The sequence below is a fragment of the Dunckerocampus dactyliophorus genome, chromosome 9, assembly GCF_027744805.1.
Source record: "Dunckerocampus dactyliophorus isolate RoL2022-P2 chromosome 9, RoL_Ddac_1.1, whole genome shotgun sequence".
Taxonomy (NCBI): Eukaryota; Metazoa; Chordata; class Actinopteri; order Syngnathiformes; family Syngnathidae; genus Dunckerocampus; species Dunckerocampus dactyliophorus.
In genome coordinates this window covers 32181030-32207732 of record NC_072827.1, presented here as the reverse complement: position 1 = coordinate 32207732, position 26703 = coordinate 32181030, and the positions used below count along the sequence as shown (strand labels likewise).

At 43.4% G+C, this 26703-nt stretch overlaps 2 protein-coding genes across 8 annotated transcripts in view; one reads left to right on the top strand and one right to left on the bottom strand.

The window, feature by feature from the left end:
• gdap2 (ganglioside induced differentiation associated protein 2) overlaps positions 1 to 26703 on the top strand; it is a 73945-nt gene that overhangs the window by 10815 nt on the left and 36427 nt on the right. For 2 of the 4 annotated variants that reach the window (XM_054786858.1, XM_054786855.1), the window contains exons 1-2: positions 24632 to 24843; positions 25292 to 25511. In XM_054786858.1, coding sequence (XP_054642833.1) covers positions 25330 to 25511 — 182 coding nt within the window. In that variant the 5' untranslated portion in view covers positions 24632 to 24843; positions 25292 to 25329. Of the gene's footprint in view, positions 1 to 24631; positions 24844 to 25291; positions 25512 to 26703 lie in introns of those variants that run through there. The other 2 variants (XM_054786856.1, XM_054786857.1) reach the window with 2 other exon arrangements.
• wdr3 (WD repeat domain 3) lies at positions 5087 to 24372 on the bottom strand. 4 transcript variants are annotated; one of them, XM_054786850.1, is made up of 27 exons: positions 24259 to 24343; positions 18824 to 19010; positions 18550 to 18759; positions 18316 to 18434; positions 18154 to 18232; positions 17746 to 17841; positions 17559 to 17660; positions 17384 to 17485; positions 15551 to 15651; positions 12744 to 12839; positions 12451 to 12678; positions 12159 to 12252; positions 11986 to 12087; positions 11685 to 11767; positions 11398 to 11536; positions 11271 to 11327; positions 10356 to 10456; positions 10155 to 10266; positions 9940 to 10074; positions 9826 to 9876; positions 9685 to 9750; positions 9490 to 9582; positions 8283 to 8333; positions 8162 to 8205; positions 7956 to 8084; positions 6127 to 6220; positions 5087 to 6055 (listed from the first exon to the last, which is right to left on the bottom strand). In XM_054786850.1, the coding sequence occupies exons 1-27, from the start codon at positions 24294 to 24296 to the stop codon at positions 5900 to 5902; spliced, it is 2865 nt and encodes a 954-aa protein (XP_054642825.1). In that variant the 5' UTR covers positions 24297 to 24343; the 3' UTR covers positions 5087 to 5899. The 4 variants fall into 4 exon arrangements, with proteins under 4 accessions (XP_054642825.1, XP_054642829.1, XP_054642826.1 ...); XM_054786854.1 differs by lacking the exon at positions 24259 to 24343 and adding an exon at positions 22971 to 23169; XM_054786851.1 differs by having other exon boundaries at positions 5088 to 6055; positions 24287 to 24372.

The window sequence follows — 26703 nt, the reverse complement described above, 5'->3', positions numbered from 1 at the left end:
TGTTTTGGATGAAACCTGAAGAATGGGACATACTTTGGAGATCCGGTACGCATCCTCACAGCCGCTGTGGTCATGAGGGAACTGCTATGATATGCTGCCATGCGTTGCAGTCACGACATCATCTCACGGTCGACACGCAGCGTCTGGGACAATTGGGATTATTGTCGTTATTTCTGGTCCTCGTAGGCAATCATCTGAGGAGGAGCGATGAGGTGTCGGCGGCAGCGTGAGGACAGCTCGAGGCCGCAAACGGGCAGACAAAAAGGAAACGCTCACGGGCCTCGTACACGTTTCGGCGGTTCAGCTTGGTTCTGTTGGCCGGGTCAGCCTGCGCCGTCACCTCATCACTCAGACGCCTGTCCGGAACTCTGCTGCTGCAGGACGAGGCGCCACCTCGTAGCTCAGTCCCGTTTGGGACCATTCATGCGTTCATGTGTTCATGCGTTCATGAGCAGTTCAGCGTATGTTTTTTTTTATTGTAGCGTCGCTGGGAGCACGTCCTGTTCCCAGCCTAATTTGCGGTAATGTTTTGGTGCAAATGCTCTTAAAGTTACATGTTTGACCAGGAAATAGCAAGCTCAAAAGAAGACGGCTTTTTTATGTGGAACAACTGACAGTTTGTGTGGATCTTGTGAATGATTGTGACTGAGCTAGGACTCAGTAATTAAAGTCTACACACGATGGCTTCATTGATTGAAAAACAAAACTTTTTCATGCATGAAGCTTCTACTTGAGTCGGTAATTTGGCCGCTACAGTATATGCAGTCAGATATTGACCAAGGGAGACAAAATGGGTGGCCGCTGGCCGTGTTGGACAGGTGACTGCTATACACAGGGTCTATAACATGTAAATTTGCTGCGGGGAATTTTTTCAGTGGCCGCTATAGGCAGGTGGCCGTTCTATAAAGGTGGCCGCTAAGACAGGTTTGACTGTATACTGTATTTCTTCAATCTACCAAATAATTGATAGATTCATTTTTATTAACATTGTGTGCAGCATTGTAGGCGAAAGTTCAAATGTAAATCATGTAAGTCATATTGACATCATTCAAATGTAAGCAATGATCATCATGGTTATGTATGATACCATCCTGATATGACCTATACAACCCAACACTGTGCATGATAGTCTAAATGATCATCAGTCTAATAGAAAAGTGATGAATGAAGTGTTGAAGTCTAAGCAGGATGTAACAATCGTGTGGACAAGCCTTCTTAACGGGTGTTGTACAATCAAAGTACACACACACGCTGAGTGTATGAAGTGTGAGCATTGAGAGATGCTGCGGGCGTGAAGAGCGCAGGCGAGTGGGGGGTCAAACACATTTATAGCTGCTATGACGTTCCCAGCGGGCCTGACAGAATCATGGCATGCCAACAAACACCACCGAGTGCTCTGACATGACTCTGCCTCGGGCGCATCGCTGCCAGCCGGTCGCAGGAAAAGCTGGACCACAGGCCGATTGGCAGGCCAACACTAATATTCAGTCTACTGAGACACGATGGGAAATGTCAGAAATTCTTGCAATTTTACCAAAAGTAGAACAAAAATGTCTCTTATCCAGACATGTATCCAGATTTGCACCACAATGCAATAACATCAGGTGTTCTTTGGCCCTCCCCCGCATGTGAAGTAGTGGATGTATGTGAAAAAAATCTTTTGAATGGATATTATTTGTGTTTGGGATAAATATACAAATAAAATAATATGGCGACACGGTTTCTCCTGTTAGCTTGCAATACGTGAAAGTAGCCAACTTTACAGTTATTACTTATGTTTTACGCTTTATACATTTTTCTTGGACAGAATTAACATTTTAGCACATTTCAAACACTCTCAAAGTTCAAGTTTCATTTGAAATTGAATGCTCAATCTACTAGGTTGGACACAAAAAGTTAATTTGCATATTTCACTCCTCTGACCGTGCATTTATGTGTCCTGGTTAAAACATACACACACACTCATAACACTTTATTTATTCATTGGTATTCATGTCTCTTCTGTTCCTGTTGCTTCATTTATTGGTATTAATGTCCATCCATCCCTCCATCCATCCATCCATCCATTTTCTATACCGCTTCTCCTCTTTAAGGGTCACGGGGGCATGCTGGAGCCTATCCCAGCTGACTTCGGGTGACAGGCGGGGTACACCCTGGACTGGTGTCCAGCCAATGGCAGGGCACATATAGACAAACACTCACATTCATACCTATGGACAATTTAGTCTCCAACATGCATGTTTTTGGAATGTGGGAGGAGACCAGAGTACCCAGAAAACCCCCCCACACACGGGGAGAACATTATTAATGTCTCATGTTCTTATTCATTTTCTTGTGTTTTCTTTCTTTTTTGGGGGGGGGGGAGAATGAAGAGAATAAGAATTTCATTGCGTAGCATAACTACCAGTTTTACTGTGCATATGACAATAAAACTCTCGAATCTTGAAAACATATTGCCCATGCCGTCGTCCACCTCCTGGAACCGACAATTCATTTAGCCGGTTAGCGTCTTCTTCTTCTCTTGTTTATTGGCGGTTAGCAAGCAGCTCACAGAGTTAGCTAGTTTCCTAGTGACTATTGACCACAGAAGGAAACGGCAGGGAGATTGACTGCCGATGGTTTACAGCCCATCATGACGCAGAACACAATGGGCGGGTTCTCCCTTGGCCAATAAGGACTGTTGTAGCTCTATAATTAGCCGGCTGTACAGGCACGTAAACACACTGAGACAGGTGGAGATGCAACATGAGTATACAACACCCTCTACCGGTAGCAGTAGTAAATACAACAACAGACGGAAGATAGGTGAACAGCGATGGAGCGAGGGAACACTGTACATGCTTTTCATTGGACAGCAATAGATCTACCACTTGTTTTTTTTCCCAAAATGTTATGTAGTTTAGCGAAACATGGTCAATTAAGTCATTGTAACGATGTTATTACCGTTATACAATTAGCCTACACAAAATCCATGTTAAAATAGGACCTGATGTGTTCTATTGTCATGTCGTTCATGTGGAACGTCAATGTCTCTCACTGTGTACCCCCTACTGCTCTAATTAGAGTGACACCTCTCATTATACGTCTACTTCCCTTTTTGCTCGTCAGCTGCACTTGAGAGGTAGGCGTCCGTATGGCTCCAGAAATGTGCTTTAATTCAGAACTTTATTTCATGATCCTTTCTTGTCTTGTGTCGTTGTAATCTTTGTAGGGGCGCGGTGACGGCATCACTTTTATGTTACTCTAATCAGTAAAGTGTCTGTCGTCACTCGAACAACTTCACGCACGACGCAGATAGAAACCTCCTTGAAAACAAGACACGGTAAAAGAAACGCCAAGTTCTTAACAGCACTGTGATGGCGATTCCTTGTTGCCATAGTGGAGTTTTGGCCCCCCCTAGTGCCCATCATACGGAGTTGAGTGGAGGGATCGGTGAATGAATGCCAAAGCGCAACAGAAAGTCAAGACTGCCATCTAGAGTACATAAGTGGACTTGCACCACAGAGTCCTTATTTCCTGGACGGGACTTGGGTGCTTTTCAATTCCATTTGTGGAGTCGAGACAGGACTCTAGGGGGCGCCGCTGAGGGCTCTGCAGGAGACGCGTTCAAAAACAGTTAATTGAACAGAAGTATCCAAAGTGCAGCTCGTGGCACATTCCAAAAATTAATTTGAACAAGAAAACTAAAAATAATAATGACTAATTTTACAAGAATAAAGTGAAAATATTAAGAGAAAAAGAATCTAACGAGAAAAAGTGGTCAGTAATATTACAAAAGGAAAATAACTTAATTTTAGCAGCATAAAGTTGAAATATGAAAAAAATATATATTTTTTTTAGTTTTAAGTTGTGGGAAAAGTTCTGTAACAAGAATAAAGTTCAAATATTTTGGCAATAAACAGAAGAAATTACAAGAAAATGTACAAGATGAAATTTTAGTTGGAAAAAAACATAAAAAACAGCTATCATTTTAGAACACTGGGTTCGCCACTGTTCCATGTTTTGGCATTTGTGGATAATGGCTTCACTGCGGTTGGCTGGATCTCAATTCATCTCACTTATGTTTTAATGAGGCGGGGGGCATCATTTTTCACACAGGGCCATGGGGGTTTGGATTTTTTTTTCTTCCTTTAATAATAAAAAGTTTCATTTAAAAACTGCATTTTGTGTTCACTAATATTTAAATTTGTTAGACAATCTGAAACATTGAAGTGTGAAAAACATGCAAAAAAAAAAATCAGGAAGGGGGCAAACACTTTTTCAGACCACTGTATCTAGGGGTCACATCCAAGGACCACACCAGGGACCCAGATGTGAGGGCTACATACCACAGCCATATCTAAGGGGGCAAATCTAGGGGCCTCATCCGCACTTATGGGCCCCGCCCAGGAAGCAGCTTATTGGGTCAGTTTAATGTGGTTTAGGCTTTCAAGTGCAACTTAACCCTGCTGTGTTTCAAATACAATGACTGTGCTAAACCAGGTGTGGCGCTAAGAGTGCAAGAATTTCCTAGCAAACCTTTCATGCGGGTCTGTGAAATGTTTGCAGCCCAAAGTCCAAACCACAACCTGAAAACAAAAAGAGCTGCTGGTCCTTTTTTAACTGCCCAATAAATACATTTATGACGTTTTTGTAGGAATTTAAAGAGATTGTTTCTGTGCTCTCGACCGTTGTAGAATCTTTTACAGCACAGGGGTGTCCAAAAATGCAGCCCGGGGGCCATTTGTGGCCCGCAACACATTCTAAAAATATAATTTAACCAAAAAAAAACCAACAGCAAAAACAGAAAAATCTGCATTAAAAAAAAAAAAGTCAGAATATTTTGAGAAAAACAAAACAACAACATTGTCATTCAAGATTAAGTTGGGGAAAAAGTTATCATTCGGGAATAAAGTCATAATATTACGAAAAGAACATTTAAGAAGATTAAATGTTTAAAAAAAAACAGCATAAATGAAAAAAAAAACAACTGCAATTTCACAACAATAAACTCCAAATATTAAGAGAAAGAAAGTTGAATTCTACCAAGAAATACCATGAACTTTTAATATTATGAGGAAAAATAATGACATTTTCGTAGCACAAGGTTGAAATATTATTTTTATGTTGCAATATTTTGAGAAAAACAAAGAAAATTATGTAGAAACTTGAAATATTTGGAAAATTTTAAAAAACAGCATAAATGGAAAAACAGCTGTAATTTCACGAGAATAAAGTCAAAATATTAAGAGAGAAAAAATAGCTGCAATTTTATGAGAATAAACTTGCAACATTATGAGGAAAAATAATGTCATTTTAGTAGCACAGAGTTGAAGTATTAAAGAAAAAGTGTTTTGTTTAAAGTAATATTTTGAGAAAAACAAAACAAAATAAAGTTGTTGTTTGTTGTAAAAAGTTGTAATATGATGGGAATAAAAGAACATTTAAGAAGCTCATTGATGAAAAAACTTGAATTATCTGGAAATAAAGCCCCAAAAAACAGCAAAAATGGGGGGCAAAAAAGAGCAAAGCGTGCCACTCATCCTGGCTTGTAGGGCGGCGGGGGTATGCTGGAGCCGATGCCCTTTATTCATGAAATAGAACTTGTGAGCATATCTTTACTAAACATCAGGGTGGGCAAAGTTGCATCCCTTCATTTTTCACTATGTGACGCTCGCTGGAGAAGGTTTGGGCACCCGTGGTTTAGAAGGATAAAGTGATGTTCTCACCTTCAGCACAGCCTTGGAATCAACGTACAGTAGCTGAAAAGTTACAAGCTTGTAAAGTCACAACCACATCTCCTTACATTCAGCGTCAGGACCCACTCGGCAGCAGGGGGGGTGGAGAGATGGGAGGGGCTGGTGGCCCACGGCTCAGACAGGAAGGATGACAAGTGAAACAACATTTAATTCTGTTGGTTTCAAGCAATGGTGAGCACGGCTCTCTCCTGCTTCCTCCTCCTCTTCTTCTTCTCCTGCAGCCTTTCTGTGGCGTCCATGAAGAACATCACTTCTTCTTTACTCTCGATCTCGCGCTGGAGGAACTGCAGGGCGGCGCTGTTGAAGCCCATCAGGTCCTGCGTGTAGGAGAGGAAAGCGTGTGAAGGAGCCACAAGAGGATGTCCTCCTCGCCCACCCGGTCACTTACTCGGATCTCCTGCACTTTGGAGAGCGTGTTGGTGCGAAGATCGTCAATGACGGCAAGCAGCTTCTGGCTGCTGGAGATCTTACCAAAATGAATCCTGGGGGGAGAAAAAGAAAAAGGAGGAAAGGTCCTTATGTTCCACTCAAGAAGGGAAGAAGTACACTGAAAAGTACAAAAATAAAACACATGTTTAAAAATGACCAAATCATTGAAGGATTTAGGTTTACTGGCCTGAAATGAATGAGAAGATTAACTGTCGATGTTGATGATGTAGCATTTAACAAGCGACTTTATGGTTAATATTACCACTCATTTTTCATTTGCAAAAACTCACTTACACGTTAAAAAAACAATGCATTTTCTTCCATTATTCATTATTATTTTTATTATATTATGTGTATAATTATTATATATTAAAAGATTTTTAACCAGTCCAGGTGTGTACCCCGCCTGTCGCCCGAAGTCAGCATGCCCCCGTGACCCTAATGAGGAGAAGCGGCATAGAAAATGGATGGATGGATAATATTTGTGTTTTATTTTTCCATATCAATAATGTCATTCATTCATATAAGTATGTAAGCATATGCAACTACTGCATATTCAATTCAAACCACAGTTGCATTTGCGGCATTATAATCACCAAAACAAAAACAATATCTAGGTTGATTTTGTTTTATGGGTGAAAAATAAGCAGCTCAGCAGTCAAACAAAACAGAATTTATACTAAAATGAACTGAATTATTGTAGTATTTTTTCATTGAAATAATGTCATTCATTCAAATCATTTCAGCAAATTAAAACAATTGTTATTTTATAGATAAAAATTTCAATAATTGTCCTTCAAAAATTCTAATTACGCAAAAATGTACTTATTTGTTTATTTATTAAGCTCACGAGATCTGGTAACGCCAGACTCCCCCTGTCCATCATCTAAAGGCCCGGTCACACCACCCGAACTTTAACCGCGCTCAAAATGGGGGAAAAAAAATCTAAAACATGGGCGTTGTCCTCGCGGTGCGCGGCCATTTTTATTTTCTTATTTTCTATTTTGATTTCTATTCTTAATTTATGATTTTTGGACAGCTGCTCGAAATGTTACTGCAAACAATGCAAAAATAATGACACATGGATGACCATATCACAAACACATAGTTCACGAGACGATACACGAGATTGGGTCTACGAGAATGAGACAAGGCGAGATTTTAGCATTACAAAACATTTTCTGAGAATATATTGCAATCCACTAATTTCATTTCTGCTATGTTACACTCTTCTGCACTGTGTGTGTGTATGCTAGCAGCCCCGCCTCCACCCACCGAAACAGAGAGTGTATGACTGACAGAAGGGCTCACTCCGTTCATGCTGTTGCTCTATGGAAGAAACGCTCCAAGGTGCTAAAAGCAATGCACAGGGTGAACTCTCTACCTGCCTGTTTGGAGGCGGGAGACGAGGAAAACAGACATACATGCGCACGGCAATATATAGAGGCCGGCAAAATGATCCAGTTGATTTTCATTTATTGTGTGATTAATGAGAACTCTTGTCACCTATTAATCGCGCCAGATCTTGTGACACACATAGAAGGCAGTTTTGATGCGGACGAGCCAGACTCGCAACTGTCTATGCAGCAGTCACGGACAGTGAGTCAGCAGAATGATACGGTACAGGACGGTCAAACTAGTTGGTTACGCGCGATGTTGTACGAAAACCGACACAACATTTTTGCAAAAATTTCAGACGAAAAACCGAATCATACAAAAACTGGGGCATACGAAAACCAAGGTTTCACTGTCCTTTCTTAAAGTCATTTCGTGTACTGGAATGCTCACTTGAGCAGGAAGAAGAGGCAGCGACACACCAGCTCCACTTCCAGGCCTTGCTGGATGAAGCCATTGAAGAGGGCCAACAGCTCGGGGACATACGGGAAGGGCAACACCAGCAGGGAAACCTCCAGCTCGCTAAACATACCACAGCATTAGTGAGCGTGGAATTGGAAACGTGGTAGCTGTCATGTGACCCTAGAGGAACATCTCACCTGGACCGGACCTTCTTGATGACGTCCAGAACGTAGCGAGATGGCTAGAACAGCAACACAGCGATTACCAATGTATTCAATACATCTGGAGACATACAGTACTGTATAATGTGAGACTCACAGAGATGTTTCCAAAGGCTGCAAGGATGGGATTGGGTTTGGGGGGCGCCAGCTGCAAGACAACGCCACCTTAATTATCATCATTCTGTATACTTTTCAGATGTACAGTATTAAAAGACCTCCTTATTAACAGCAGCAGCTTCTAGCTTCAATAGCGCCCAGCATGACACCCCCTCTACGACCGTGAAGTACCGTAATCCTTCGTTTATGACAGTAGGATTCCTTATTTATGAATGGAATATTTTGGTAACATAGAAAACCTGTTTACCACCTTCTAAATATGCTTTTTAACATTAGAGCCCTCTAGACATGAAATAACAGCCCTATAGTCACCTTTACACTCCTATTACGCAATATAGTAGACATAAGAGAATATAAGATATATTGGGCATAATAAACCTGTTTAGCACCTTCTAAATATGCTTTTTAACATGATTAGAGCCCTCTAGACATGAAATAACACCCCTATAGTCACCTTTACACTCCTATTACCCAATATAGTCTGCATAATGAAATAATATAAGACATAAATAAGACTTGTAATGCTCGTGTGTGTTGCTGTAAATGTGTTCCAGCGCTATGGGAGCTTAGTGGGAGGCAGGCAGGAAGTGACACTGGGGGTTGAGGGTTGAGTTTTAGCGTGGCGTGGGTTACGGCCACAACAGTAGCCCGTGTTGGGGATTATTGTGTGTGTGTGTGTGTGTGTGTGTGTGTGTGTGTGTGTGTGTCTTACCAAGCATTTCAGTAACATTACTGACACCTAGTGACCAGTGAAAAATACTGCATATCATCAAAACATCTTTCATTGCATCTTCTGAATGCCTTATATTTGCATTTTACTTCATTTAGCCATTTTTATGTTACATTTGCTTAAATATGCATATTTTTGACTAATAATAGGCCGTATTCAACCAAGTGGGGCAAGGGATTACTCTAATATGTTTGATTTTTAAGCAATTTCTGTTGTCATTTTCTTTTTCACCTCCCAATTAACCTGAGGGCTGAGGCCCAGCAGTGAAATCAGGGCCCCCCTTTTAATTGATATTGGAGTTTTTACTAACATTATGGTTGCCTATAGCTACACCACAGTGTCTGAATATTAGAAACAGCTGAATGTGATGCAGCTCAACTCTACAAGCACAATCAAACAATACCTAATTGCCAGTACCTAATTTAGTGGCCAGTCAGAAACATAACAGGATTCCCACCTGTTTTCCGGCACTATTGGAAGCATATTTATGCTCTTCCATCTTCCTGTTCTCTGCCCTGAGGAGCTCCAGAGCCTCCATGATGCGCTCGGCCTGGCACACAAACACAAAGGCACATCAGCTTGCTTTCCTTCCTCAGCCGGTAGCTAACAAAGCTAGCTAGCCATGGCGCTAGCCACGTGGAAGTCCACCTACAGCTTTCACCGTCTCCACAGTCTTCTTCGCGGCCGGCGCGGCCTCGCCTTGGGTCTCTCCGGGCACCTGCGGAAGCAGCGTGGAAACCTGTGATTGGCTAAGGAACACGTGCGGATGATGGGACTGTCTGACATCACTCACCACTGGATCGTCCCCTTTGGCCAGGCTCTCCTCAAACTGGGCTTCTCGAACCTGTCAAATAAAGACACAGGCTTGAATAAAAGACGCTTCCATGTTCCTCTTCTTCCTACTCACCATCTCCCTCTCCTCCTCAAGGACGATGGGCTCCCTGGTCCTCTCCCACAGGCGCAGAGACTTGTCGTGTGACGATGAGACGAGGTGGTCGCCATTGGGGCTGATGCTCAGACACCACACCTCGCGATGGTGGCCCTTGATGGGGAAACGACAACAACGGTCAGAGGCGGAGGTCTCGCCCGATCCACGGTCTTTCAGGTACCACTGAGACTGACCTCCAGGGTCTGGATATGCTCAAACTTGTCCGCGTCCCACTGTTTGATCTTCTTGTCCTTGCCTCCTGTGAAGAACAAATGCGTCTTGGGGACAAACTGGAGGAACATGACGCTGCAGGAACACACAGGAAGTTAGTTGTGATTATGAAGTGAAGACGAAGGAGCGAGGGGGTGAGAAGACGACCACCCGTGGGTCGTTACCTGTCATCGTGAGCAAACATGGAGCGGTGACAGTCGCCGAAGTCCAAACCCCAGATCTTCACGTTGCGGTCCGCTGAGCCGGTGGCGATCAGCGTACTATCCTGAAATAGCGCAGGAACTTCCAGCAAAGCTCAAGCTTCAAGTATTGGCCATACATTCATTTATTTGGCGCTAGCTGTTCGCCCTTGCTCAAATGATAATAGACGTTGCAGGAGGGATTCGTGTTGCCGGCTACATTTAGCTTATACTTTTCATGTTTTTTACTCACTAGTTAGAAGTGAGCTGATACGCTGATGAGTATCAGACACTCTTCTATGTTCCTTGGACTATGATAAAGACACTCCTGTTTTCTGACTTGATCTACCACCTAGCCCTCGACTCTGTTTTTCTATCTCAGCCGAAGCAGTCGAGACAGACGGCCGCCGCACAGGGCCTGGGTTCTTTCTGTTCAAGGTTTCCTCCCCAGAGGGAGTTTCAGTTGCTTCTCTTTTTGTTCATTTATGAGTGTGACCTTCATGTGTAAAGTGCTGTGAGATAACTGCTGTTGTGATTTGGCGCTATATAAATACACTGAATTGAATTGATTGTTGTATTTGTAACTATTATTATTTACAGGATTTGTATTTTGTGGTAATTAATAATGATTGATTAATAATTGTGGTTATTCTGATTGTTTTATTTATTTGTAATTTGTTAAACAGGGTGACACATTAACTTGTCAAGACAACAAGTAAACACACCAAATCTGACCTATGACGCCACTGTGGGGAGGGCCAGCTGTGGCCAACTATGCAAATTTGACGATTAATACGGTCGACCCCTGAAGGTTCAAGTTAAAGCTTCAAACACATCTTACACATGGGGTAAATGTTGCTCGAACACTAACCCCCACAAAGCTAACTGATGAGTACTCACGTGTGAGATGTCCAGACAAAGCACGGGCAGCTTGTGGCCATACAGCGACAGGAAGAACTGCAGTGAGGCCAAGCAGAGAAGTTTACTGCGGAGTCGGGTGGGCCCTCGTGTGAGCAGAAGCAGTTACCTTCAGCGTGTCTGTATAGAAGACTTTGACGGTGCAGTCCAGCAAGGAGACGGCTAGAAGCCTGTAGTCAGGAGAGAACTTCACACACAGGACGTCCTCCTCCAGCTGTAACGTGCGAGTGTGTTTCAACGTCAGCCTCCTAGAACACACACAACTAACTTTAAGGACTGGCTTTAAGAGTACATACAGTGGTATGAAAATTGTCCTGATCAGCTGGCATTAAGACTATGAATGGGGTTTTTCAACTCCTAAAATAGATCCTAACAGGGAATTTACCCGTTACTTACTTCTGTCCACTCTCCTCATCTTTTATCAGCTCAAAGTCCCAGAACTTGACCGTCTTGTCTGCACCTCCAGTCACGATCCCCCTCTACAGGGACCACAAACACGTACATGTACACACGATGATCACATGATGTCTTCTGCAGCCATAAAACTAAATGTCAGAGATGTAGAGGACAGTAATCCCTTGTTTATGGCGGAATTGGCAGCCATGTTTCCGTCAGTCTACCCCAGGGCAGCTGTAGCTACAGATGTAGATAACCACCACCAGATCGATTGCAGCCCTGTGGGAAACACTGGTTGTACCTGGTCTGGGGCCAGGCACAGAGACCACAGGGCTCCGTTGTGGCCATCAACGGTCTCCAGGAGGATTCCTGAGGCCAACTCAAAGATCTGCAGCTTCCCACTCTGACACAAAAAAAACCCAACAAAATAATAAAGTGCAAGTTTCCACACATCATTGTAAAGGAAGTCAGTACCTTTGTGCCCAGGATGATCTGTCTGTCTCCGGGCACAAAGAGGGAGCAGAGGGCGTATTCACAGGCCATGGTACGGATCACCTGCAGGGTGGACCTGCAACATCAAACTTGATTAGACTGGGAAACAACCTTGGTATGAAGACCACTGTGTTTCATGACAGGATGCTGAGTGCACGCCATGATCCCACTGTATCAGAAGCCTGAAGAAAGTCATTTCTGGAAAAGGCACAAAACAATCTCTGCTGCCATGGATGAACAACTACTGTAATGTCATGTAATGTCAAAGCCGCACCTGTTCCACACTTTGACCGTGTCGCCGGATGCCGACAGGATGGCCAGGTTGTCCGAGCTGAAGGCCAGCGTTCGCGCGTCGGTGCGATGGCCGCTCAGAGTGAGGCGCGCCGTCTTGTTGGCCTCTGGCGTCTTATCTGACGTCTTCAGGCTGTACGTCTCGATGGTGTTGTTCTGCAGCAGTAGCGCCACCTTCAGCTCGCCGCCGCACATCAAGCAGTCCACCGACCTGAGGACGTGAAACACGTGAGGACTTCTTCCGTGTGCTCAAACCACATAGGACCTCATGCACACCTGATCTTGGCGGACGCCTTGATTTTGCTCAATCGGATGATCTCGTCCTTCAGCGTCTTCTCCACAACTGGCTCCTCATCTTCACCCTCTCCTGCTCTGAAGAAAGAAGTGCATATCATCACCATCATCATCAAACTCAATGTGCTACATGCTATACCAGACGTGTACAAACTTTTTCCAGTGAGGGCCACATAGTCAAAAATGAAATGCAACTTTGCCACTTTGAGATTTTGTAAAGCGACACATGTACGTGTTACGAGATGTACATGTACGAGACGATTCACGATATTGGGTCTGTGAGAACAAGATGAGATTTTAACATTATTAAGAAAAGCAGAATGAAAAAATATATGAAAATATATTGCAATCTACTAATTTCATTTCTACAACGTTACCTTGCATTGTTATACTCTTCTGCACTGCGTGTGTGTGTGTGTGTGTGTATGGTAACAGCCCCGCCTCCAACCACCGAGACAAAGAGACTGTATGAGTGACAAAAGGGCTCACTCCGTTCATGCCGTTGCTCTATGGAACAACCGTGCCACGGTGCTGAAACCAATGCACAGAGTGAACCCTCTTCCTGCCTGAGAGAGGAGAAAAACAGACGATAACGAGATTGGGTCTATGAGAACGAGACTAGAAGAGGTGAACGACTAGAAGGGGTGACTTTTGTGGACCAGGAAGTAGCAAAGATTAGTCAGGATGAAGTGAGGAGGGCATTGAAGAGGATGAAGAGTGGAAAGGCCGTCGGTCCTGATGATATACCTGTAGAGGTTTGGAAGTGTCTAGGAGAGGTGACAGTAGAGTTTCTAACTGGGTTGTTCAACAGGATCTTAGATCATGAAAAGATGCCTGAGGAATGGAGGAGAAGTGTGCTGGTGGCCATTTTGAAGAACAAGGGAGATGTGCAGACCTGTGGCAACTACAGAGGAATAAAGCTGATGAGCCATACAATGAAGTTATGGGAAAGAGTAGTTGAAGCTAGACTAAGGGCAGAAGTGAGCATTTGTGAGCAGCAGTATGGTTTCATGCCAAAAAAAAAAAAAAAAAAAAAAAAAAAAAGAGTACTACAGACACAGTATTTGCTGTGAGGATGTTGATAGAGAAGTACAGAGAAGGCCAGACGGAGCTGCATTGTGTTTTTGTAGATGTGGAGAAAGCTTATGACAGGGTGCCCAGAAAGGAACTGTGCTATTGTATGAGGAAGTCTAGAGTGGCAGAGAAGTATGTTAGAGCGGTGAAAGACATGTATGAGGACTGGACGACAGTGGTGAGGTTTTGCTGTAGGTGTGACAGAGGAGTTCAAGGTGGAGGTGGGACTGCATCAGGGATCAGCTCTGAGCCTCTTCTTGTTTGCTATGGTGATGGACAGACTGACAAGACGAGGTTAGACAGGAATCTCCATGGACTATGATGTTTGCAGATGACATTGTGATCTGCAGTGAGAGCAGGGAACAGGTGGAGGAGAAGCTAGAGAGGTGGAGGTTTGCCCTGGAAAGGAGAGGAATAAAGGTTAGCCACAGTAAGACAGAGTACATGTGTGTGAATGAGAGGGACCCAAGTGGAAGAGTGAGCTTACAGGGAGAAGAGATCAAGAAGGTGGAGGATTTGAAGTACTTAGGGTCAACAGTCCAGAGCAATGGAGAGTGTGGAAAAGAGGTGAAGAAGCGTGTACAGGTAGGATGGTACGGGTGGAGAAAAGTGTCAGGTGTGATGTGTGATAGAAGAGTTTCAGCTAAAATGAAAGGAAAGGTGTACAAAACTGTGGTGTTGTTTGGTCTAGAGACAGTGTCCATGAGGAAAAGACAGGAGACAGAGCTGGAGGTAGCAGAGATGAAGATGCTGAGGTTCTCCCTGGGAGTGACCAGGTAGGATAGGATCAGGAATGAGTACATCAGAGGGACAGCACATGTTAGAGGTTTTGGAGATAAAGTCAGAGAGGCCAGACTGAGACGGTTTGGACATGACCAGGGAATAGGGAATAGGGAATATATAAGTAGAAAGATGCTGAGTTTGGAACTGCCAGGCAGGAGGCCTAGAGGAAGACCAAAGATGAGGTTTATGGATGTAGTGAAAGAGGACATGAAGGTAGTTGGTGTGAGAGAAGAGGATGCAGAAGACAGGGTTAGGTGGAGGCAATTGATTCGCTGTGGCGACCCCTGAAGGGAAAAGCCGAAAGGAAAAGAAGAAGAGAACGAGACAAGACGAGATTTTAACATTACTTTTTAGAAAAGTACAATGAAAGAAACAAATACAAACAAATTTTGAGAATATATTGTAATCTACTATTTTCATTTCTACTATGTTACACTCTTCTGCACTCTGTGTGTATGCTGGCAGCCCCGCCTCCACCCACAGAGACAAAGGAGGAGACAGACAAGGAAAACAGACACGCATGCACATGGCAAATACTGACGCTGGTCCAGTTCATTTTCATTTATTGCGTGCATTAATGCAGTAAAACACAACACAGAAAATACACTCATCCACACACAGCTGCACTAGCACTGCACTCTGCTAAACTAAGCTAACGACGCTAGCTTCCATTACCCGTGTTATAGGGGGTGGGTTGGTACTTGTGATGAGATTCCCGCCACGATTACTCACACGAACGTTCCTTCTCCTCAGAATGACGCCATTTCATTCATATGACATCAATTTCTGCAATATTCCGCATTTAACAGTAAATTCCCCTTTTATTGGCCGCAGAAATCATAGGGCCCTAAATAACACTTCCCACCAGTAGGGGGAGGCCCGCAACAAGCACCTAATTCTACAGTCAGCCCCCATCATGCTTGATTCCTTACTTGGCCGCCTTCTTTTTAGCTTTCTTCAGCTTCCTAGCCATCTTCTTCTCCACTTCCTGCTCTGACAGCACAGTGAAGAGCTCCAGGATGGCGTCATTACCCTGATGAGTCAAAAACACATTTGATGAGAAGCTTGATATAAAGTAGAGCAGTGGTCCCCAAACTTTCTACAGTGGCGTACCCCTTCAGACATTTGACCTGAAGCCATGAAACCCCTGCTCCTGCACGATTAAAAAGCATAAACCTTTGTTATCTTCTTTACTTTGAAACAATTAACGTAATTACGTGCTCAGTTAATTTTATAGTAATTCTTGGTCAAAAATGTGTATTTTGTATGGTGACATTTTGATAAAGTTTGACATGAGCACTGATAAATAAGTAATCATCCTACATATCTTTTTAGCCCACTCTGATGTTGGCAATCCTTCCATATGAATGGCTTGAATTTGAGCTTCACTTTTTTGACCACTCACGATGGCTATGGTTTAAAGGAAAACTGCGCTTTTTGGGGAATTTTGCCCACCATCCACAATCCTTATGTGAGACAAGAACACGTCTCTTTTCTGCACGTTTTAAAGATGTAAAAACAGATAAAAAGCTCAGTAGTGTGCAACTATGCCGCCTACAAGGGCTGCTATTAAAACACCTTCAACAAGGTTTTATGTCCGTGCTGTGAGCATGTGCTAACAGGTACATTCATGATAACATGTCATACTTACAGTGGTTTGCATATTTCGGCCATTCTAAGCGTTACCGAAACTTCCTCCCTCGGGGAATTGATTTCACAACTTTTCCAAAAACAGCAGCAGTGGTGGCATCTCGAATACGTAGCGTTACCTTTTTTGCAGTTGTCTGAGGCGTTGTGAGTGCGACGCTGACGCGCCACAGGCGAGTCGGTGTGTCCTGGCTAAGTGTCAATACGCCAGTAAAGTTGTTTGATCGGCATAACAACGTTAATAATTAGTAATAATAACAATGTCACTGCAGCTTGGTTAATGTGCACGTCACATCATATGTAAATGGAGCGCTGTTGGAACTTTTTGGAGACTTTTTCTCCAAAAAAGTAATATCTTCAGAATGCACAGAAAAGAGAAATACATGTGTTTATGTCTCACATAAGGATTGTGGATGGTGGGCAAAATTCCTCCCAAAAGTGCAGTATTCCTTTAAATTTGCATATTAATTTCCTACCAAATTGAAGGGGAAAGTTGAACAATCATGATAAGGCAGTATCTGAAGTACAAAAATACACAAATATAAATTAAATCTTCAAGAAGAAACACCCTTAATGCACAAAATAATCATCAAACTTACTTATTTGTTCATATGATGCTCACAGAGCAATGAACAACTTCATGCTCTCCGTCTCCTCTCTGCTTTGTTCTCCGGACGCCATGAGGCGTTCAGGCACACTCGTAATTGTGAATGTTAGGAGCTAATTGTTTTTTGTTTTTATTCACATACTCCCATTACAATTGGTGTACCCCATTTTGGGCACCCAGGAAGTAGAGAGAGGCGCAAACGTGCCATAAGCATCGGCTGCTGCTGTGTGCTTTGGCTTCTCTTTCTTATGACCCGGAAAACATTTCAGGATTTGAAGTGAAAAGTGAGTTGTCCCTCTCTTTGTATCTCAAACAGGACATACAAATGTCTAAAATGTCTTGCTGAGATGAAGAATTAAGATTGCGGCACAATTTCCGATTTATTTATCAAAGATGTCATGATCTGCCCCCCAAAACCTTAATATCCGTCAGGCCCTAGTCATGATGTCACTAGTGTGTGTGTGTGTGTGTGTGTGTGTGTGTGTGTGTGTGTGTGTGTGTGTGTACTCACATGACAAGCGATGACTCTGGCTTTGCTGTCAGAGGTCAGAGACACCACTCTGTCTCTGGCCTCACGGAGGATGGAGCCGGATTTCTTACAAGTCAAAATCCGCTAAAACGCAAAAGTGAAAGTTAAAAGTGTAACACGGGCTTAGAAAAATAAAACACACACACATTCTACTTACGTCTTCTAGACTCTCATCCGCATGTTCGTCATTCCTGTCACTGTCGTCCTCCTCCAGAAGAGTTTTCCCCTTCTTCACTTGGGGCTCGCCCTCAGTTTGTTCCTGCGCACAGCACATGCAGACCCACAGCGAGTCTATTTCCTGTCCGGCCGCCATGGTTTCCAGCGTCAGTCACGATGGCACTCACCTCCTGCAGGTAGCTGATGTCCCACGCTCTTAGCTCGCTGTCGGCGGAGCCCGTCAACAGACGGTTCTCGCCGTTAAGAAACGCCATGGCCCACACCTGAGCACGCCACAAAGAGCACGGCGTTCCCTATACATTTATTTCTATGTGGCGGCCTGCCACAAATACATTTGGATCGCCACAGATAGACTTGGCAATACCTTTTTTTCCCCCCCTCACATACACATGATAACAGGACTGTCTGTGTAGTTTTTCATCATAACACAGTAAATCAGATGTGGCCAGCCACATCATTTCACGTGGCCTACCAAAGCAACAACGTGGGACACAGCATCAGGACGACCACTCTAATACTCTACCACCTGCTGAGCCATACCGCCACCTCCATGTGTTACCTATGAAGGTGCTCACCTCACTGCGGTGGCCCACCATGGTCTTGAAGCAGTGCTGCGTGTCCAAGTCCCACCACTTGACAAAACTGTCCTTGGAGCTGCGACGTTGACAAAGAAAAGCAGCGTGAGTGATGACACGTCCACACCTTTGTTTGTTTGTGTGTCGTGCAATGACGCTCACCTGGTAACCATGAGGTTCTTGTCTTTGAGGAAGATCGCCTGAGTGATGACGTCTTTGTGGCCTCGCAGTCGGTACAGACCACACTCGTTGACGACGTCCCACACGATCACGTCTGTGTCCTGGAAGGGAAATCATTTCATAAAAACATTAGAGGTGAGGCCACTTTCAGGTTGAGGACCTTAATGGATTAAAAGAGGTTAAGTTTCAACATTCAGCCTTTGGTCTCTGACTTACCTTGGAGCCAGTGACAAGCCGCGCCCCCAGAGCATCGTAGCGTATGACTGTAACGGCAGACTTGTGGCCATTGAAGCAGACGGTGCTCTCACCATTCAGCAGGCTAAAGATCCTCACGGCGCCGTCCTCGTACCCCACGGCGACATGGACGCCATCGGGACAGGGGCACAGAAAAGTCACCTCGTGTTTCTGACCCTGCAGGATCAAGACCTGGACAAGGAGAGGTTCAAAAGATAAATAATCGGCGGTGGAGGTTACTATCACAACAACACACCTTTTCCGCTTTGCGGGTGTCCCAGATGAAGACGTGTTCGCACGCAGCCACGGCTACGTAGCGCCCCCTCTCTCCACCACGGAGCGTCACGTAGGAGATGTTTGCTTTCTGGCTGCCAATCACTCCAAAGACTCCGCCAGAGACGTAGCGCAGGTACTGCTTGGTCAAGCCCATGATGCGCTGGTACCTGTGGAGGCAAACCATTTAGGACAGGATAATAAGCCAAATGACAAACACAGCCATAGGGACACTACTAGACGAAACTGTCTAAACCACAGCTTTTAAATGACATACAATACAATAAAACATTATTAGCAACATAAGCTATATCACTCGAAATCATTTAGTAACTACAAATGTTGAAACTATGAGCTATTGCCATTATTAGTCAGCTTTATGAAGTGGCATTAATAGTACACTAAGTCCCCTACTAACGAACAGCCGACGTGCAAACACTCGGGAGATACGAACACAAGCTGGTCTACTTTTCATGTGTTTTGCCTTATAAGTTCATATTTATACTTAAAATGCTTGACCGGCAAACCTATATTTATACTGTACATGCTTGACCAGCAGAGGGCACTGTGACACTGCTAATCGGACCAACAGATACAGGAAGACGAGGAAGAGGAGAGAGGAAGGCTAAGAGTTTTATGATACAACCCGGACAGAGCGCGTGATTAAAGTTTATGAAGAGTTTATAGGCCTGTTTAATTCTACACCACCCACAGAACACTACCTCTTTTAGAAGAGTCTAACCACCACCACCATTTGTCCTTTTTTTCAATAACTCCTCCTCCTCCACAACGACGTATGCTCAACCACTCCTCTTCAAAGGTAAATAACATTTATCATTACGTATTATTATATCACTTTTATTATTGTTTTTTTCATTAATTATCCTGGTTTAATATTACTACTGCATCCAAACTCATATTTACATACATACACATATACTGTATATGTATACACGTACATGTAGTACCTCTATCATTGGTAATGTTACCTTTTACCCTACTTAAGAACGATTCAACATAAGAACGGTCGTCTGGCATGGAATCACAGGAGTGGCAAATTTAGAAGGGAATACGTGCGGAAATACAAAGAGAATCAATAATTTAAAAAAAATATATACAAATGTAGTCATATTTTTTACTATATTGTTTTTGTTTTTTTCTGTATTGTCTTTGTTTTTTCCAATTCGCCGTTGTTTTTCCTGTTTTGTATTTGTCTTTTCCACTTGCGTTTTGTCATTGCATCTGATAATACCATGCAAATGCGGAAGAATGACCCGCCCACAGCCTTTGCTCTGGGCGGGTCATTCAAAAGTAAACGGGGGAAATTTAAATAAGATAAAATAAGTCATTTACCTCTTAAAGATTGCGCCACACAGCTTCATCCATATCTGCATTCATCAACGCAGATATAGCCTTTAAAAACTTTTTTTAACAAAACTTTCCATGACATTTTCCACCAACTGAGCAATTGCTCATAATTCTCGTTGAACACCTCTTCTCAATTCGTCCACGTCCACCGTATTTAAATTTCCCCGTTTACTTTTGATAAACATGTATTCAATTCAAGATTCAAGAGTTTTATTGTCATATGCATAGTAAAACAGGCAGTTATACTATGCAATGAAATTCTTATTCTGTTCATTCTCCCAAGAAAAGAAAGAAAACACAAGAAAGAATAAGAACATAAGAAACATAAATGCCAATAAATTAAGCAACAACAACAGAAGAGACATTAATACAGATAAATAATACAAACAAATAAATAAATAAATAAATAAAGTGCTATGAGTGTGTGTGTGTGTTGCGTGTGGCGTGTGTGAGTGCTTCGTTGAGAAGCCTGATGGCCTGTGGGTAAAAGCTGTTTGCCAGCCTTGTGGTCCTGGACTTCAAACTCCTGTAGCGTCTGCCTGACAGTAGGAGTGTGAATAATGAGTGTTGTGGATGTGTGCTGTCCTTGATGAGGTTGTGTGTTCTGCGAAGGACTCTAGTTTTATAAATGTCTTGCAGTGAGGGGAGGGCTGCCCCAACAATGTTCTGTGAGGTCTTGATCACCCGCTGGAGTGCCTTCCTATTACGTGTTGTACAGTTACCGTACCAAACAGTGATGGAGGCGGTAAGGACACTTTCCATAGTGCATCTGTAGAAGCAACTCAGGATTGTGGTGGACATGCCAAATTTCCTCAGTCTTCTCGGGAAGTACAGTCTCCTTTGGGACTTCTTCATGATTTGTTGGGTGTTGTGAGACCAGGTGAGGTCCTCGCTGATGTGTGTGCCAAGGAACTTGAAGGTTTTCACCCTCTCCACCTCAGTCTCATCAATAAACAGGGGTCTATGCGGCTCCTTTTCCCTTGTTCTTGGGTCGATGATCATCTCTTTAGTCTTCTCTGTATTGAGAAGGAGATTGTTATCACGACACCAAGCTATGAGGTCCGCCACCTCTCTTCTGTATGATGTTTCAACACTACCAGTGATCAGGCCGATGACTGTAGTGTCATCCGCAAATTTAATGATGCTGGTGTTGTTCTGGGAGGCCACGCAATCGTAGGTGAAGAGCGTGTAGAGGAGCGGACTCAGCACACACTCCTGGGGGGTCCCAGTGCTCACAATTCTTAAGCTGGATGTGCGATTGTGGACTCTGACTGACTGGGGCCTGCCTGTTAGAAAGTTAAACACCCAGTTACAGAGGGAGGGTGACAGGCCAAGTGTGAGGAGCTTATTTGTGAGTTTGTGGGGGCTGACTGTATTAAATGCAGAGCTATAGTCTATAAATAGCATTGTGACATATGTTTCCTGGCCCTGTAGGTGAGAAAGGGCTGTGTGGATGGCAGTGTTGACGGCATCTGGCGATATGCAAACTGTAGAGGGTCCACAGTTGCCGGGATGCTCTTTTTGATGTGGGTCATGACTATTCTTTCAAAGCACTTCATTACAATAGGAGTGAGTGCTATAGGGCGATAGTCATTCAAGCAGGTCATGTTGCTCTTCTTGGGTACGGGCACTATGGTGGTGGACTTAAAGCAGGTCGGTACAGATGCTTGTGCAAGCGACAGGTTAAATATATCAGCAAGCACATCGGCTAGCTCTGATGAGCAAACCCGAAGTGCACGGGCCTCAGATGTTGTCTGGGCCTGCTGCTTTTCGTGGGTTTGTTTTGTTCAGAACCCTGCGCACATCAGCTGATGTCACCATGAGAGGTGAGTCCTGTGTGCTCCCCAAGTCCAGCCACCCTCTCTGCTCATCAGGAGTTTGGGTGTCAAAGCGAGCGTAGAACTCGTTCAGCTCATCTGGAAGTGTGGTTTGGCTGGATGTGGCTACGCTACTCCGCTGTCGATAGTCTGTGATGTGCTGGAGCCCCGCCCACATGCGCCGAGGGTCTGAGGTGGAATAGTAGCCCTCCAGCTTCTGTCTGTACTGTCTTTTGGCCTCTCGTATGGACCTCCTCAGGTCATATCTGGCCTTTTTGTAGTCCTCAGCGGTGCCCATGACAAATGCAGTTGAACGAGCACGTAACTTAGCCCTTACATCACAGTTCATCCACTGTTTTTGATTGGGGTATTTTCTGTAATACTTGGTGGTGGTAACAGTCTCTATGTATGTGCTAATGTAGCCAGTAACAGCTGAAGCATATTCATCCAAATCAACAGTACAATCTTCTCTCCCCGCTGCAGTTTTAAACACATCCCAGTTTGTGCTGCCAAAGCAGTCCTGAAGTACTTGATCAGTTTCTTCATTCCACACTTTAACTGCTGTACTTACAAGGGGAGCTTGCTTGAGAAGTTGTCTATATGTTGGATAAAAGAATATGGAGATGTGGCCGGCCTTTCCAAAGTGGGGTCTTGGAACAGCCTTCAAAGCACCTTTCATGTTGCTGTAGACTTGGTCGGGGATTCTATTTTCTCTCGTGGGAAAGCTTACATGCTGGTAATATTTGGGGAGAACAATCCTGAGGTTGCAGTGGTTAAAATCGCCAGATATAATGAATACAGCGTCCGGGTGTTTGGTCTCGTGTTTATCAATGATGTCATGCTAGAGGCCCAGTGCGTTAGCGGTGTTAGCTCGTGGTGGAATGTAAACAGCAGTTAAATACACAGCGCTAAACTCACAAGGCAAATAAAAGGTCTGCATTTTACCATAAGCAGCTCAATGTCCTGCGAGCAGCGTCTACTTTCTGTCCGTGACATGATTTCCGGCCTCCCGAGTTTCCTTAACTACATAGCCACTACAAGCAGAAATCGTGTAATCACGTATGGAGTAGTCATCATCCTGGCATCATCCTGGCAGAATGACCCGCCCACAGTCATTGTTCTGCATTTGCATGGTATTAATAAATGCAATGACAAAATGCAATGACAAAACGCAAGTGGAAAAGACAAATACAAAACAGGAAAAACAACGGCAAATTGAAAAAACAAAGACAATACAGAAAAAACAAAGACAAAATAGTAGAAAAATATGACTACATTTGTATATATATTTTTTTTATGATTGATTCTCTTTGTATGTCCACATTTGTATAGTTTTGTTTATTGATTCTCATTGTATTTCCACACGTATTGCCTTTTAATTTTGGCACTCCTGTGATTCCATAGTCTGGAACCAATTGTGTTCGTTAGTTGGGGACTTAGTGTATAGTAGTAGTACTGTATTACCGTAGCTATCTATTACAACGTGGCGTGCTCTAAAAACGACCACCTTCAATATATGGTCCTGGGCGCCATTCAAGCATCATAAAGTAACCCTTTTTTACATTAAGATGGTATAAATTACAACTAATCAATCAATACAAACACCAGTGTTTAGCATTACAGCATTTAAGTTTCTCGTAGCAACGTTTACATATTCGTTTAGCTGTGCTGTACCTCCCGAGCGGGAGGAGTGCAACGTATTTTGCCAATGGAGCACCTCATTAGATTGCTAACCCCGCCCGCCCGGCTACAGTTGTCAAACCGAGAAATTCGTAAACCCACGTGTTAAATGTTTCGGGCTACTTGCAGCTTTTAAATTCATGTCTACTTAATTATTTGATGTTTTCTACCTTCACGAGAGCGTCACAATGCACAATTACAACAAATACGGTTTAGATTTTGCTTTACCTGACGTCTTACCACTGAAACCCGGGCGCTGAGCTCGTTTCGCCTTGTGCTGTCGCGAGTGAATCCCTTCAGGCTCGACTAATAGATCGCAGAGTCACACTGGCAGAGTTGTCACAGAGCACTGATGGTTTTCAAAAAGTACTCTACAGCTACATTACATTTCAATAACATCCCTTGAGAGTCAGTCGAAATGAAGTAGAGATAGCAAACTATGTGTTCAGTGCTTCATCGCTTTCGTTCTATTGCTTTTGTCTGGTGTCGAAACACTGTCGTTCGATTGTGACTACGGGTGGGCTTGAAATAAAATAACTCATTATAAACATACTTTTTTGTGATAGATGCTCTTTTCTCACCTCTGCGCATAGAAGATAAAAACAGTCACTTCCATAAACGTGACACAGCGGATATGATAGTCAGCTGACTGATAGTTGCGAGGAGGGATGTGTCACAACACAGAAACAAGACATCGATGCTAATAAAAATAAAAGTTTAAACTGTCACACGAGTGTATAATTATAGTTGGCTCGGGGTAGGGTGGGAAATTACAGTCACAAGTCCAATTTAAATACAATAAGCACTTGTACCGTGGACGTTTTTAAATACTTTTTTTACATGATATACAAGGTTATGTTAAAGAAAGGCTATTCGTTTGAAATAAAAAAACCGGATGTGGTAGTGACTTTTCCGGGTGCTTTGAAGTGGCACCGACTACTAGCGTGACGGCTAACTGTGCAAAAGCTGATCAATAAGCACTTGAATCTTAATGTTCTTCTCCCTCTCTTGTGTTACTTTGTGTGGGTGATTGAAAACTTAAAAGACCTCTGCTCATTTTAAGTTTAATTCGGATTGAGATTTGTTTTTATTTTGACGTGGACATCCCCCTCTGCCTCGGGCTACTAGTAGCGTTAAGGTACGTGAATGTCAACTTTTAAAATGGACAGTTTTGGCATTTTCTTCTTGGGAATATTTGTAAAAGCACTTACGACAAATTAGTTATTTATTACAGGAAATCTAAAATGATGCATCGGGTGGTGTGAGTGTTATATAAGAGTGAAAACAGCGATGAGACCATTACCACAATGATATATTTATGTGAATGTGATTTGATAAGTAATGATAACGTTGGCTGACTTGCCTCTGAACCGATGATTTGGTTTAAAATGTTCAGGAGTTTATTGAAATTAAATGGACAGAATTTTTTTTTCCATTATTATAAGATGTTAAATCATACAGGACACAAAATTATATTTGAATAGTGTTGAACATAATGAGGCATAGGGTTAGGGTTAGGGTTGATCTTCTAGAGCTGACAATTCTCATGTTTGCTCCTGTCTCCTTGTCCAAACGCTAATCATTAGCACTTGCAGGGAGGCGTGAGCCTGGACTACCTGAGGGGATGGATCCTCTGGGTGCTCGCTCCCAATTTGTGGACATCCAGACCCTCCCCACCTGGCAGGAGACGCTGGGCAAGGACGGCCAGCAGATGCCGCAGGACCTGAGCGACAGCCTGCTTAACCAGCAGTCCTTCCCATCGCCCTTCCCCTTCAGGCTGGATATCAACCGCAAAATCGTCCTCTTGTGAGTCACTTTGGCACAACAGTTGCTCGGTCAAAACTGATGAAGCTGCTTTTTTTAAGCAAAACATAAGGTAAACAGCCCCACTCCATGATAGGCCTTATCGGAAGATTGAAAGATGAAAATAGACTGATTGGTAGACATCAGTACGAATCAAAGCCAAACAAGTACCCAAGTTTATCATATCACAGTCCTAGTAAGTCCTAATAGTCCATCATGAGTGCCAACTGTCACACACACAACAACTTGTTTGGTCCCGATGTAGGCAGACTGTAACGCTACCGAAGCTACACCGGCAAGAAGTGGCTTCTTCTGTGGCTCATGTGCCATCTCTCTGCAAAGTTTTGTGGAAATCTGTAATGTCGTATTTGCCTAATCATGTAAACTAACTGGCGCCGATAACATCGGACGCACAATTTTTCCACTTGTTGACGGTACAGAGAGAGGTGTGGAAAAGGATTCCTTATTTTTTTTGCATGTTTGTCACACAGTGTTTCAGATCATCAAACAAATGTAAATATTACTCAATGACAACACAACTGAACACTTTATGCACTTTTTAAAAGTGTGAAAAAGTGATTGCCCCCCTAAATCTAATAAGTGGTTGGGCCCCCCCTTAGCAGCAACAACTGCAATCAACTTGCAATGAGTCTCTTCCAGCACTGGGGAGGAATTTAGCAGAATTGTTGTCATTCAGCCACATTGGAGGCTTTTCCTTTTGAAGGTCATGCCACAGCATCTCAATAGGATTCAGGTCAGGACTTGGACTAGACCACTCCAAAGTCTTCATCCATTCAGAGGTGGACTTGCTGGTGTGTTTTGGATCATTGTCCTGCTGCAGAACCCAATTTGCTTTCAGCTTGAGGTCACCGACATTCTCCTTCAGCAGAATTCATGCTTCCATTGATCATAGACCTGAAGACCATCACACTACCACCACCATATTTTACTTTTACACCAGATGTCATGGGGGACACACCTTCCAAAAAGTTCAACATTTGAGTATTTTCCCAAAGGTCTTGGGGAATGTCAAGATGTTTTCGAGCCTTAATGTTGTTTTTGTTCAGCAGTGGTTTTGGTCTTGGAACTGTTTTTGCCCAGTGTCTTTTTTATGGTGGAGTCATCAACACTGACCTTAACTGAGGCAAGTGAGGCCTGCAGTTTTTTGGACGTTGTTGTGGGGTCTTTTGTGACC